This window comes from Terrapene carolina, unplaced genomic scaffold, assembly GCF_002925995.2.
Source record: "Terrapene carolina triunguis isolate 2854851 unplaced genomic scaffold, T_m_triunguis-2.0 Scaffold112, whole genome shotgun sequence".
Taxonomy (NCBI): Eukaryota; Metazoa; Chordata; order Testudines; family Emydidae; genus Terrapene; species Terrapene triunguis.
This window is the reverse complement of record NW_020664463.1, coordinates 9,572,548-9,585,893: the sequence shown is the minus strand read 5'-3', so window position 1 is coordinate 9,585,893 and position 13,346 is coordinate 9,572,548. Positions and strand designations below refer to the sequence as shown.

The 13,346-nt window shown below is 41.4% G+C and overlaps 1 protein-coding gene across 11 annotated transcripts in view; it reads right to left on the bottom strand.

Moving 5' to 3' along the window:
- Window positions 1-13,346, bottom strand: part of PPFIBP1 (PPFIA binding protein 1) — a 173,721-nt gene that overhangs the window by 36,957 nt on the left and 123,418 nt on the right. For 6 of the 11 annotated variants that reach the window (XM_024214071.3, XM_024214062.1, XM_029911650.1 and 3 more), the window contains 5 exons: window positions 11,584-11,698; window positions 9,695-9,727; window positions 8,126-8,187; window positions 6,094-6,178; window positions 561-718 (listed from right to left, as the gene is read on the bottom strand). In XM_024214071.3, the coding sequence (XP_024069839.1) occupies window positions 561-718; window positions 6,094-6,178; window positions 8,126-8,187; window positions 9,695-9,727; window positions 11,584-11,698 (453 nt within the window). The remainder of the gene's footprint in view (window positions 1-560; window positions 719-6,093; window positions 6,179-8,125; window positions 8,188-9,694; window positions 9,728-11,583; window positions 11,699-13,346) is intronic. The other 5 variants (XM_029911651.1, XM_029911654.1, XM_029911655.1 and 2 more) reach the window with 1 other exon arrangement.

The window sequence follows — 13,346 nt, the reverse complement described above, 5'->3', positions numbered from 1 at the left end:
TCACTGGTTTTCTCTGTATAATCAGCTAGTTCCTCATTTTGCATGAGTGCTTTGAGGGGAGAGATAAATATTTTAAATTTAGGAAAACATGCTTGTAAAATCAAGGATGTTGGCATGGGACAGACCATAAACTACTTATAACTCATTTTTGGAAATGGAGAAGATACCAAGTAGACTGCACCCCTTTAAATATACTATAGTATATATTTTAACTGATTTAAAATAGTCTCAATTTTATTTCCGGTAAGTGAAAATAAGCTTTTAAATAAGATTTTACATAAAATCAGTGAGAATACAGTTCCAGAAACTTTCTTATATTTGATATTAAAATCATTTCTGGACATTAAATATGATTTTGTGTTTACACAAATTTGGGATTGGTGGCTTTCAAACAAATTCTATACTAGTAAGGACTTTCCAAACAAAATGGGGAAGTTTTACTGAAAGTGCCTAACAAGCAAGAAAACTTAAAGACGCAGGGGGTTGGTTTCTGTAATACAACTACAGCATGAGTAACGTTGTCAAGTAGTGATACACAGAGAGAAAATATAGAACAATACCTCTTCGGGAACAGTAGTGTTAAACTCTTCATGGCTTGGAGAGCTGATTACTGGGACAGGAGATGGGCTTTTCTCTTGATCAGTTAAACTCTGCATGTCCAATAAAACCGCTGAAACAGATCCTGAATTTAAAAATTCTTCACATTCGCCTTCTTTGCCTAATAGAAGAGAGATGCAAACGTACTGGCTTTAGTTCAGTACATATGAGTATTGTTCTCACGGAGGACAAAGCCAGGACTTTTATTTATGCTCAATAGGACAACAGGGTGGATGGGTGACGGTGATAGGAGGAGACAGGGTGTAAGGGTGGGATGGCTGGCTTCTTTAACCCCTTCCTGACTGGCATTATGATTTCCCAACACAGCTTAAAGTAAAACTCCACCAATAACAAAAATACATCAGTGCTTAACAGCACGAGCTCCAATTCCAGCAGTACCAAAGCAAGACATAAGTACTGATACCCCATAGGCAGCCATAGGAGCATTTTTGTTGCTGTGCTCATACAACAAAAGGCAAGCAAAGTTTCCCACTGAGCCAAATCCTTAACTGGTGTAATTCGGCATAGCTCCATTGGCTTTAATGGAACTATGCCAACTTCCAGCTGAAGATCTGGCCCTATAAATCCATATTTGAAATTTGATGTCTAGGCAATGTTACGCAGAAAACCTGCACAATAATGATCCAATTGGATTTTTTTTTTTAATCCAAGAGGGTTGAATTTCTTTTAAGTCATAGTTTTGAATAAATAAAATTTCCAAAAATATACGGTTAGTGGACTCCAGATCGATTCTTTAAGGTTTATTTGGGGTTCTTGTGGAACCAGAATGCACAATCCTCATTTAAACGCATGGGGTGAGACGTTTTGCTGTGCCATTAAGAGGCAGGGCACAGCACATTGAGGCTAGAGGAAAGGGACTAATGGTGGCTTGGTGCCCTCCCAATTCTGGGCTCCTGTGGAGCCCCCTAGATTAAGATAGCCCTGAAAGGCTGCCTGTCTCCAGTTGCCTACGGTAGCAGCACTGCCTGGAATCCCCACTGTGCTTCGTGCTGTGGCCCTGCCCCCTCCTACTCCTGTCCACCCTCATATACATCCAAAGCAGGGCTTATGGTGGGGCCCACACGGGGCAGTGTAAAAGCCAGCTCATACAACCCTGAGCTGGGGGAACTTTCCCCTAGCTGGGTCCAGTTGTCTAATGACTCATTTACGCAACTGTAGCAGCATCAAAGAGCCACAGTGGACGGAAGCATCCTGCTCATGCAATTCTATTTCTTAATTACAACAGCAGAAACCCACTCCCTCCACATGAGCATTTCAGTGGGTTCCTTTTCAACATGTTGAACATTCTTGGTGTTCATTAATGCATCAAATTCCAAAACACTGCACAGAGACGTTTCTTTTCCCATCCTCACTGCACCAAAAAGAAGCCGACATGTTTGTCCCAAATGTAAGATGAAGAATCAAAATCTGTCTCCGTTGTGCCATCTGAGCCAAAATGGTGAACAAAGCTCAAAGCCGTAAATAACTGGAAAAAGAACAGTCAAAATAAATTACGGTGCTAGCTTCTAAATAAGAAAAAAAAATTCCCTGACAGTTTGTACAGTGCCACAAATCAATGGTGTCTCAGTCTGCCAATTCCCTACCATGTTAGAGTTTGTATAGTCTGCTTTCCACTGACAGCGTTGCCATTCTTTAACTGGTTCAGTCATATTGAAAGGTATGGATTTCTACACTTCTGATCAATACCAAAGTACCACATGACTGACAATGACAAGAAAAAGCATTGGGGCATTCACAGCGCTGTGTTTCTAGAACCTATAATTTATTGTCAAAGTAAAATCTCAACCTTACTGCCCCTTTTTCTCTAGCCGAAAACATTGTCTGTGTTCTGTGAAGCATACAAGAAATAAAATACACTTTTATCATTTCCTGTGGCATGTAAAGTATCACAAATGTACACCACTGAACCTTGGCTTCAAGGCCTCTCTCTCTCTCTGTGTCCCCACTATTAAATAGGTTGCTCTGTCATACCAACCTTTGCTCTTTTCACGTACATGCTCAAATTTCATGACGTAGGCATATGAAGTTTGTATATAGTGACATGCAAGCTGGGGTCAATGACACTAGTAAATAAATTGCCCACCATGAGGAGTTGAGTGCTCTCAGCTCCAGGAAAGATCATGCTCTTACATCCTGATCCGAAGCCCACTGAGGTCAATGGAATGACTGCTATTGACTTCAGTGGGCTTAGGGTCAGGCTCTCAGTAAGTGGGGAATGATTGCTTTTACCATGCAACTTGTCTAAACAGGAATTTGTAAAAGTGCTTCGATGTGTATTACGTAGGACGATAATGATGTAAAGCAGCACACTCACTATATGATTAATAGGAAGGCATTTCAGTGATCATTGATATAATGCAACTGCTTCTTATGGGTGGCTAAGGCAGCACGAACTGGTGATTTTCCTTAGTGCATTGCAACAGGGGCAGAGCTAAGGTAGTTTGGGTGCCTTACTTCAAAAATGAAACCTTAACACTGAGTTTTTGATTTGTATTTAACTCCAGTATTTGGAAAGGTCAAATGCACTCAAACCACAAACACCCTCCTGCCACTCTATCTTCACCTTCATGAAAGTTTTGTGCGGGAATTTCTCTCTTTTCTTTAAAAATGGTCCTAGGAGCTGCTGGGGAGGAGTCTTGCTCCTACGAACCCTTTGGGGGCCAGGAGATCCAACAGCTCTTAGGAAGATAGGGAGATGCCCCCTTATTCTGTTGGCCACAGAGTATCCTGCAAATCACAGTCCCCACCCACCATCCTGTGTTGACTTCGTAAGATCCAATTCCTATGAATCTCTGGAAGTCCTCCGGGTGAGGGCTCCTTTTCTGCAGCGCTTAGGAACAGCACAGTAGTGAGACTTCCCTCCAGTCTATTTCCTAATGGGTGGGACTCTCCTCCTAAGGCTTGTGGAAGTGAGGTTGCAGGTGGCTTTCGAGTCAACAAAATGTGGGGGGTAGAGGGGAGGGGAAGAGTCCCCCTACCCATCCTGCTGCTAACTCACAGGCTTTGCAGTCTATCCCTGGGCAGGCCCGGGTCAGAGGATCCCCAGGCACAGGTATTTCACTGACCCCCTCCAAAGTTGCAAGTTAGCCTGTGCAACAGCACTACTTGGTCAGGAACCCTCCCGCTGCCTTGCAGTGTTACAGACTCCCCAGGCTTCCAGCCTGCCTTTGATCCGGTTCCTGTTCCTGCCCCAGCCTTGCCTGAGCCTTATTCCAGCCCTCTCCAGCCTTTTCCAGGCCCTAAACCCCACCTTGCACCAGCCCTGCACCTGCCTCCGGACCCCACAGACTGACTCTAACCCAGATTTGACCTTTGGCCTGCATCAGGAGTCCGACTGTAACACTGATTTGGCTAGTCTACAGACTTTGACCTTGGTTCTGACCACAGCCTGTCCCAGACCACAGTTTCAGCGCTGCCCTCGGTCCAGTCCCAACTCTACGGCTGGATTCGACCCTTGGTGCCTGTTCTCGGCCAAAGCTTCAACCAGTAGGCCTCACCCGCCTAGAACCCAGAGCCTGACATATTGTCCTTAACTCTATTGGCCACACATTTCCCCTTGATTCCTTTGCTTCCCTTATCCATTTTCTACAATTCCTAACTTATGATTTATATTCATTACTATAAACTTCCCCTTTCTTCCATTTGTTTTTATATATATTGTGACAGACCCAGACCAGTGGGGTACAGGAGTCTGGTAGAGGGCAAATATACTGGTCACTGGATGAGTAGTTTTCTGTTCCCTGAGTGACCAGAGCAGGGGCTGCACTAGAGTAATCAGGAACCTTCTAGAACCAGTTAAGGCAGGCAGGCTAATTAGGACACCTGGAGCCAATTAAGAAGAAGCTGCTAGAATCAATTAAGGCAGGCTAATCAGGGCACCTGGGTTTTAAAAGGAGCTCACTTCAGTTTGTGGTGCGAGTGTGAGGAGCTGGGAGCAAGAGGCGCAAGGAGCTGAGAGGGTGTGCTGCTGGAGGACTGAGGAGCACAAGCGTTATCAGACACCAGGAGGAAGGTCCTGTGGTGAGAATAAGGAAGGTGTTTGGAGGCGGCCATGGGGAAGTAGCCCAGGGAGCTGTAGCTGTCATGCAGCTGTTACAGGAGGCACTATAGACAGCTGCAGTCCACAGGGCCCTGGGCTGGAACCCGGAGTAGAGGGCGGGCCCGGGTTCCCCCCAAGCCTCCCAATTGACCTGGACTGTGGGTTCTTCCAGAAGGGAAGGTCTCTGGGCTGTTCCCCAACCCACATGGTGAACCTCTGAGGCAAGAAAATCCACCAATAAGCACAGGACCCACCAAGATAGAGGAGGAACTTTGTCACAATATATATATATATATATATATATATAGCTGCTTTTTCTTCCCCTCTAAACCAGGTGTTTTTTTAAACCAGCATGGCCGCCTTCTGCAATTGTGGCTTTTGGGGCATCTTGTAAGGTGTCTTAAATGATTCCCAAATTATGAGTCACATTTTTCTGATTAATTTGTTCCTCCTGGCTGATCTGGCTCATAATTGTTTTCAGCTTTGTGAAACTGGCCCTATTAAAGCACCACGTATATTTATCACTGGTCTGGACTTTACTCTGTTTGCACATTTTAAACGTGATCAAAATCCATCACTGGTACCTAACATGTAGAGTGATGAACTTCTCCCCCCCCGCTCCCTTTGCCATCCAGGCCCTACCCAGGAACTCTCACAGGGACTGAAAAACCTGAACCCTGCAGTGACATGAGTTAGCTATTCTGCCCCCTGTCCAGTGCCAATCTTCACTAACTGAGAGTCTCAGTGGGGCCTCCCAAGTCCCACCCCCAGCAACCTTAGAAATCCCCAATTTTTGTAAGCCTTAGGATGCTCGTTGGGGTCACCTTCAGCCTGGTTCCTTCTCCCTTCCCATCCCACAGAAGAGGGGTGTGTGTGTGTGTGTGCGCGCGCAGGGGAGGAGGGCTCTTGTTCTAAGTCATGTCCTTCAGAGGGAGGATGTGATCCTGAGGCCACAGGCTGGCTCCAGAGGATGTGATGAGGATGAGGAGAGCCTAAGCCTGGCTCTCTCCTGCCCATCGCCTATTGCTACAGTTGCTCTAGCAGCTCTCAGACTTTCCCAGTGCAATGTGTGATGCTGCTCCGGTGGTGGTGGTGGTGGTAAGCTCAGCTCTTTAGAATGTTCATGTCTGGTTATTATTTTGGCAGGCTACCAATTCTCCCTAAGGAATGCAAGCAAGAGAGGGTGAATGGTTATTTTTAACAGTTAAACCTCGATCGAATTTCATGGGACAAAGAAAAGGAACTTCTCTAGCCCAAGGACTTTCCCTTTGCTGAATTTCAAAGGCCTGTGGCAATCGATGGAGGTGACAGAGCTTCTCAAAAAAAAAAAAAAAAAAAAAGTCACAAGAATCTTTTAAAATGGAAAGCGTCAGGCACCCTAAATGTGTGCAGTTTAAATGCTAGCAATGTGGGAAATCTTTGTACTTGCACTGTACCTTTTTTCCCCTGAGCCAATATTACCATGTCTTGCACTTTCTTATACCGATTCAGGGATTGTCGCAGCTCTTCTATCTTCCGATCCTAAAACAAAGGAAGGATCCATCTTATGACTGATTTCTTTTATGAAGAGTCAAAAATAAGAAATAAAAACCTAAATAAATTAAATTGTCTAACAGATTTAAAGAAAAGAGAGGAGGATAAAAGCTCAGAGCTTGAAGAGTGCTGGAAATATAAACCTGGATTTATATTTGGTGAAAACTGGTTTCTCTACAAAGGACATAACCAAAACTCAGGATCTAAATACAGAGGATTCAAACACCCCCAAACTTTAAGGTGGATCTCAAATTTTGCAGCAGCATCCCCTCTCCAAAAGAAAACTAAACACCATATTTTATATATACAGTAACTCCTCATTTAAAGTTATCCCAGTTAACATTGTTTCGTTGCTGATCAATTAGGGAACATTCTCGTTTAAAGTTGTGCAATGGTCCCTTCTAACGTCGTTTGGCAGCCGCCTGCTTTGTCCACTGCTTGCAGGAAGAGCAGCTCATTGCAGCTAGCTGGGGGGGGGGGCTTGGAACCAGGGTGGACCAGCAGCCCCACTATCAGCTCCCCCCGTCAGTTCCCCGCTCGCTTAAGTTTCCTGTGCAGCAGCTGCCCAGCAGGCTATCAATTGCTGGCAGTTCAGCTGTCCCTCCCCCCACTGCCATGTGCTGCTCCTGCCGTCTGCCTTGGAGCTGCTCCCCAAGACTCCTGCTTGCTGTGTGGGGAAGAGGAGAAGAAGAGGAGGGCCGTCAGGGTGTCCCCCTCCCCCCTACTCCTGCACCCTGCTTACCCCATCTTCCATAGAACAGGGGGGACACACGACAGGGCTCAGGATGGAGGGAGCTTGCTGGCAGCAGCTGCAGTCTCAGCAAGCTGATCTAATTAACAAGGCAGTGTACTTAAAGGGGAAATGCGCATCTCTCTCTCACACACACACACAGTGTGTGTCTCTGTCTGTGATGCTATCGCCCCTCCTTCCATTCCTGCTGCCTTGTAGAGTGTGAGAGTTAACCCTTGAGGGCTCAGCCAATTGCTAGATCATCATTTAGCAGTAAGGCATTCCATGGGAAATATCCCACCCTCTGACTCCTCCACCTCAACCAAGCTTCACAATCATCATCACTGTGTACCAGTATTAAATTTTTTGTTTAAAACTTACTCTGTGTGTGTGTGTCTGTGTGTATTTTTTATATATATATATATATATATATGTATGTATGTCTTTTGTCTGGTGAAAAAAATGTCCCTGGAACCTAACCCCCTCATTTACATTAATTCTTATGGGGAAATTGGATTCGCTTAACAGCGTTTCACTTACTTAAAGTCGCATTTTTCAGGAACATAACTACAACGTTAAGTGAGGAGTTACTGTATATATATAAAAAACATCGTGTTTTAGTTTTCTTTCTTTCTATATATAGTTAGCATACCCTCTGCCATTTTTTAAAAAAGAGGATACGCAGACTATTGATTTAGAGGCTTAGATGACTAGTAGGGCCAAATTCTCAAAAGACATCTGCAAAATTTACACAAACTCATATGTATACATAAAAAGATATGTGCATCTGCGAATGGAGTGCATCCATATTCCACAGGTGCTATATACTTTATAGAAAGCTCCTTTTCATATTTGGCCCATAATAGTTCATGGCACTTATATGTAGAGCTTTACATTTTCAAAGCACTTTACAAGATAGGTCTTGAGCCGCAAACCTTTACTCATGCGAGTAGTCCCACTGAACTCAGTGGCACTACTGGTGTGAGTAAGGATTACTTGCGTGGACAAGATTTGCACTATACAACTTTTAAGTGCCTATTTGAAGCAATTGCAATACACCTATTGACTTCAATGAGAACAAAATTGAACCCTTACTAATTAATCTTCAAAATGTAAAAATTTACATGATGCCCATATGTGCTGATCCTACTAGAGGTGTAACTTCACACAATGAACGAATGCTGAACTAATGACTGTTTTGCTACCTTTTCTTCATTCGCTGCCATTAGAGACTCCACAGCCTTCTTCATTTTCTGTACCTCTATATCTAAAAATACACAACACAATTGCACAAGTCAGATTAAATGAGAAAGTAAATGGGAGAAAGAAAACATCCTGACAATTTCTGAATCTATGTTTACAAGAAATAAACAAACAAAATGCAAACCACTAAAATTATTTCAATCTGAAATGGAAAGCAAGATTCACAACATTCTCTCTATGGAAGCAGTTTTCAACAACTAAATGACTGAATTTAGCAAATATTCAGATCCTAAACAATCCTAAGAAAACTGCTAAATCAATCAGTGATCCTTTCCTGTGTTATTTCAATCCTTTAAATAATGGAATAATTATAATGAAGAGCTCCAAAATAAAAACATTACAACAGGAGTGCAATAAAACAGTCCTTCATTATGATAACAGCCAAACATTCCATAGGGCATTTTATCAACCCAGCTATACAAAGCAATGGAATTAAGCAATGGATTGTGGGACATGGTGAGAAAAGCATTGTGTCATGAGGCTTAGTCATAGCCCAGAATGGATGAGAACAGCATGATGGAATGGTATATGTATTCACTGTGAAGAGCAGTCATGCTAGAATGTGTGTTGTAGTTTAGACGTGGAAAAGGATCCTTAAAATAGAGATGAGTACAAACTGTGCTTCATCTATAATCCTCACTTACAAAATATGTAAACGCCATAATGTAAAAATGTAAAAAGACGGGTTTTTATTTGTTTTTTTAAGAGGTGGGGATGTTCTTTGTTTCTATTAGAAATCTATCTACTTTGAATGAGCAAATGCAGCTTTAAAATTAGATATGTTACAAATGTGGATGAGTGATCAAAAGGATGATCAAGCAAAAATTCTGCTTTGTAACATCACAGATTAGTGTTTTAATCCGCTACTGATTATCGCACACCAACAAATATAACCAAGGATTACTGCTGAAGGGGTGAAGAAAGTTCTTCCTCAGCAAAACGTAAGACCAAAGAAAGATGTATAAAATATATCATCCTGTGCATGATAAATACAGCTATTTAAAGTCAGATATTCAAATTCTCTGCTGGTGCAACTCCGCTGACTTCAGTCGAGTTTTGCCAGCACAGAATTTGGCCTACTATATTGTGACTGCACTTAACATAGAGGGATATTTTTTACTTATATGTGCCTTTTATGAAGAAAAATCTATCTATTCAACAATCTGTAAAAGTACTTCTTAGCAGGATCAATTTAATTTCTTACAAGCCTTTCTACAATGAGCCATATCTAGCAGGCGTGTAAAGCACCTAGAAATGAACAAGTATAGCAAACTCCCTCTCGCAGGCTGCTTCAGGAAGCCAAAGATTTTGTTTACTAGATTTTCAATAAAGATTCACATTAAAAGTCACAGCCTATTGAAATCTCCCTTCATTTCTAATAATGTAACTGAGGCTTATAGATGAGGCAATCTAACAGCTTCTGTTAAAGCAGTTTTAAAAACACATGCAGAAAGCTATATTCAGAATTTCTGAAGTATAAATGCTTGTGGAAAGACACCAGGAAACCTTACTTTTGTCTTTGAGCTTCTTTTTACAATTTTCATCTGTGCAGGAAAACCCAGTGGATTTGAAATTAGCATACAGGTTATGACATTAAATACCATTTAACATTATACGCTGTTACTGTTGGAGTCATCAATGAATCATTCCTTACCCTCGGACAAGAGTAAAACAAACATTTACAATTTAAGGGCCCAGTCCTACAAACTTTCACACAAGTACTCCCTACTCACCTGCTGAAGCCAAACAGGATCACTTTCTAAGGGCTCTGGCCTGAGAGTCTTATACAAGGCCTCAGTATTTTTTCCCGCCTGCATGTTTTCACATACATTGTCTCATATAGTACTTATCCCAACAGACTCCTCTTACCATAATACTAGACATGAAATATATTACACTTGTACTAACAACTAATAGTAGATAACAGAATATGATTGCTCAGGTAAGTATAAATCTGCAAACATGGCAGATACTCTGCAAATATTTCAATTGCATTTATTGCAAAAAGGGCATTCTTTAATGTTTTCCAAACATAACAGAACCTTGGTTCATTCACAGTAATGAATGGGAGACCCCTGTGTGCAACTGAACTATGCAAATTATGGCTCAGTACCATAAGTCAAAGGGAGCATGGAAGTTGAGGATGCTTGGCACCTTCCAGGAAAAAGCTCAATATGAGTAATAAATGCAATAAAAATAAACATTAGTAAATTAGTAAGTGAACAAACAAAAATTGCAAGGATAATGCACACAATGTATTTTATACATTCATTTTGGCAACTGAAGTCCAGTTATTTTTATTTATTTGTAGTAAAATAATACTTTACACTAGTCTAGCAAATGTAATGAAGCATATTTTACAAAAATAATGGAATCTCAATAATCTTAAGACTGACTACAGCAGGTGTATGTTGCTGAGAAGTAAAGCGAGAGCTGGTCAGAAAATGTCAATTTTTTTTGTGGCGAATTTTGAAGAAAAAAAAATCTTTTTAAAATCCCATAACCTTTTGAGAAAACCCCCATAACCGATTTTTAAAAATTTTCTTTAAAAGGTTTGGGTTTCCAGTTTTTCACTGAGAAACTGGAAAATGTTGACCACAATGAAAATTCTCCGTGAAAATTCAGGTTTAAGTAGGACTCCGATAGGGTTTAAGTGGGACTTCCAAGTAGTGTATGTAGGCCTTGTGCACATTCTGAATTTCACCCAATTAGGCCTGCTCTACACTTAAAATTTTTGTCAGCACCCAGGGTTGCCAACTCTCCAGGATTGGCAGTCTCCCAGAATTGGCATTGATCTCCCAGTGACTACTGAAAGCAATCCAGGAGATTTTAATAGGATATTTTAAGAAAATGACATTACGTCATATTTGGGGGGGGAGGGGGCAATCTGGAACAGCTTTGGTCAGAGCTGGCAACCCTATCAGCACTGGTCTATTGGTCAGGGGAGTGCTTTTCTTCCTTTACCTCTAACCGACTTAGTTATGCCAAGTCCCAACATAGATGCAGTTATACAAAAAGTCCTTTTGCTAGTGTAACTTACTCCATTAGAGCAGTAAACTATACTTTTGCAGTTACAAGCTTTGTCCATGGGGTTCTGGGGTATTCCCAGCAAACCCTTTCTAGTGTAGACAGGGCCTCAGAGTTGTAAACACTTGGTCACCTTATTTTAAAGCAAATCAACAACCTATTATTGTAGGTTTTATGATTGCTTTGTGAATACTCGCAGAATATGTTAAGAGGAATAAACATGCTGGCAAAATGTGTGACGAAACTGAGGTTTTAAAACAATGATTCCCTTATAACAATTGACAATTATTTAAAACAGGTAAGGCATAACTACAACTGTGCAAGAGAGACCTCTAGAAACCTCTACTTAACCGAGAGCCTCCTTTGTTCTTACCTCTGTCCGTTATTTCAACTTCTTCTCCTTTCATCTTGCACACCAATTTTTCTTGTAACTTTCTTACTTCTGCTTCCTTCTGTTCCAATTTTTCTTTCAAAGATGCCAGTTCATCCTGTATAGATACATAATCATTTATCCATAAGAAGAACAAGGTTTAAGTTTTGAAGAGGATTTTTAAATATTTTTTTACTATTTAAGTTAGAGATGGTTCCCAACTGAAATTTCACACCTAAGAAGCCCAAGGAGAAGAGCCTCATCTGGTGCAAACTGTTATGGGCCCATTGAAATAATAACATCAGCTGAGAATCTGTCCCCAGAACTTTGAATCTCAACTTTTGCAGCAAAGCTGCTATCTCTATAACAGGACAGACCCTTCCCCTAGGTCAAAACAGCCCCAAACTTGGAAATAGTTTAGATTCAGACCACATTTTCCATGCAAGTCCCATCACCAATTTAAATGTATGATGATTTTTTTTGGGTCTGAATTAAAAGTAGCATTGGGGGAAAAAAGGGGTATTTCTTTTTAGCATGCGTAAATAGTAAAATTAAAGGGAATGAGGCTAAATGCTTCACGGCACTTTCACAGCACTTTGTAGGTTCGAAGTGCTGAAAGTGAAACAGAGTTGCATAATAACTGAATCGTGCTATATTTTGGGCCTACTATTTTATTACATAGTATCTGAACACAAGGGGGATGTGTATGCTTACTGCATGGGTTTGAAGGCTAATAGATGTTGATTTCTCTTTAAATACAGCGTTGTCTCAAAACAGGCCATGAACAGTTTTATCAATATGCACAACTGACTATGATAGAAAATCAATCATAATATAAAAAAAGCAAAACACTCTGAAAAGCAATTCAGACAAAATGAAAGAAAATAAGTCACAGGCAGTTTTAGCAGTAAGGGTCTAAATAAGGAAACCAAACCAAACCAAACCAAACCTCATGGACTAGATATTCCATCTAAGCTCACTTTCCATTCTGACAACATAGGATCTGGTCACTGCACCTACACAGGTTAGTTCACCTATAACTTACACTTTAGCTGGGTTTGCTATTGCAACACCTCGGCAGTGATTTGGTTTTGTAAACCAAAATCAAAGAGGGTGGCTTGGATATGGGTCCCATTTCACTGGAAGACTGAACGCTCAGATGGTGCTTGGGGTCAGATAAATGCTTCTGAACTGTATCTACCCCCATACACACTGACCCAGCATGAAGTTTTGTTTCCAAACTTTGGGCCAAATTCTGCTCACCTGAACAACATGTCCCTTTGGCCTCACTGGGATTCCTCATGGGAATAGCTGGAATAGGATTTTACCCTTTGTGGAAGCATATTTGATCATTATAAAATGGCATTTGCTCAACTTTCTTTTTAAAAACAAAACTCGAAATGTTTCTATTAAACCCTGAAATGGATACGCTAAAACGTAACATTTGGATTTAAATACCTTCCTGAGCTTCACTAATGATGCCAATGGTTCCAGAAAAAGAGGCTTGATTTTGCATTCCCCAGACACTCCAAACTTGTACTGATTTCAGCGTGGGAGGTCTAGTTGTACAGGGCACGCAGGTTTGGGCCCTACATTCTTCCACAAATGTGTCCTATCTTAGAATCTTTAAGAGTTTTTAGGTTTCAGAGCAGCAGCCGTGTTAGTCTGTATCCGCAAAAAGAACAGGAGTACTTGTGGCACCTTAGAGACTAACAAATTTATTTGAGCATAAGCTTTCGTGGGCTACAGCCCACTTCTTCGGATGC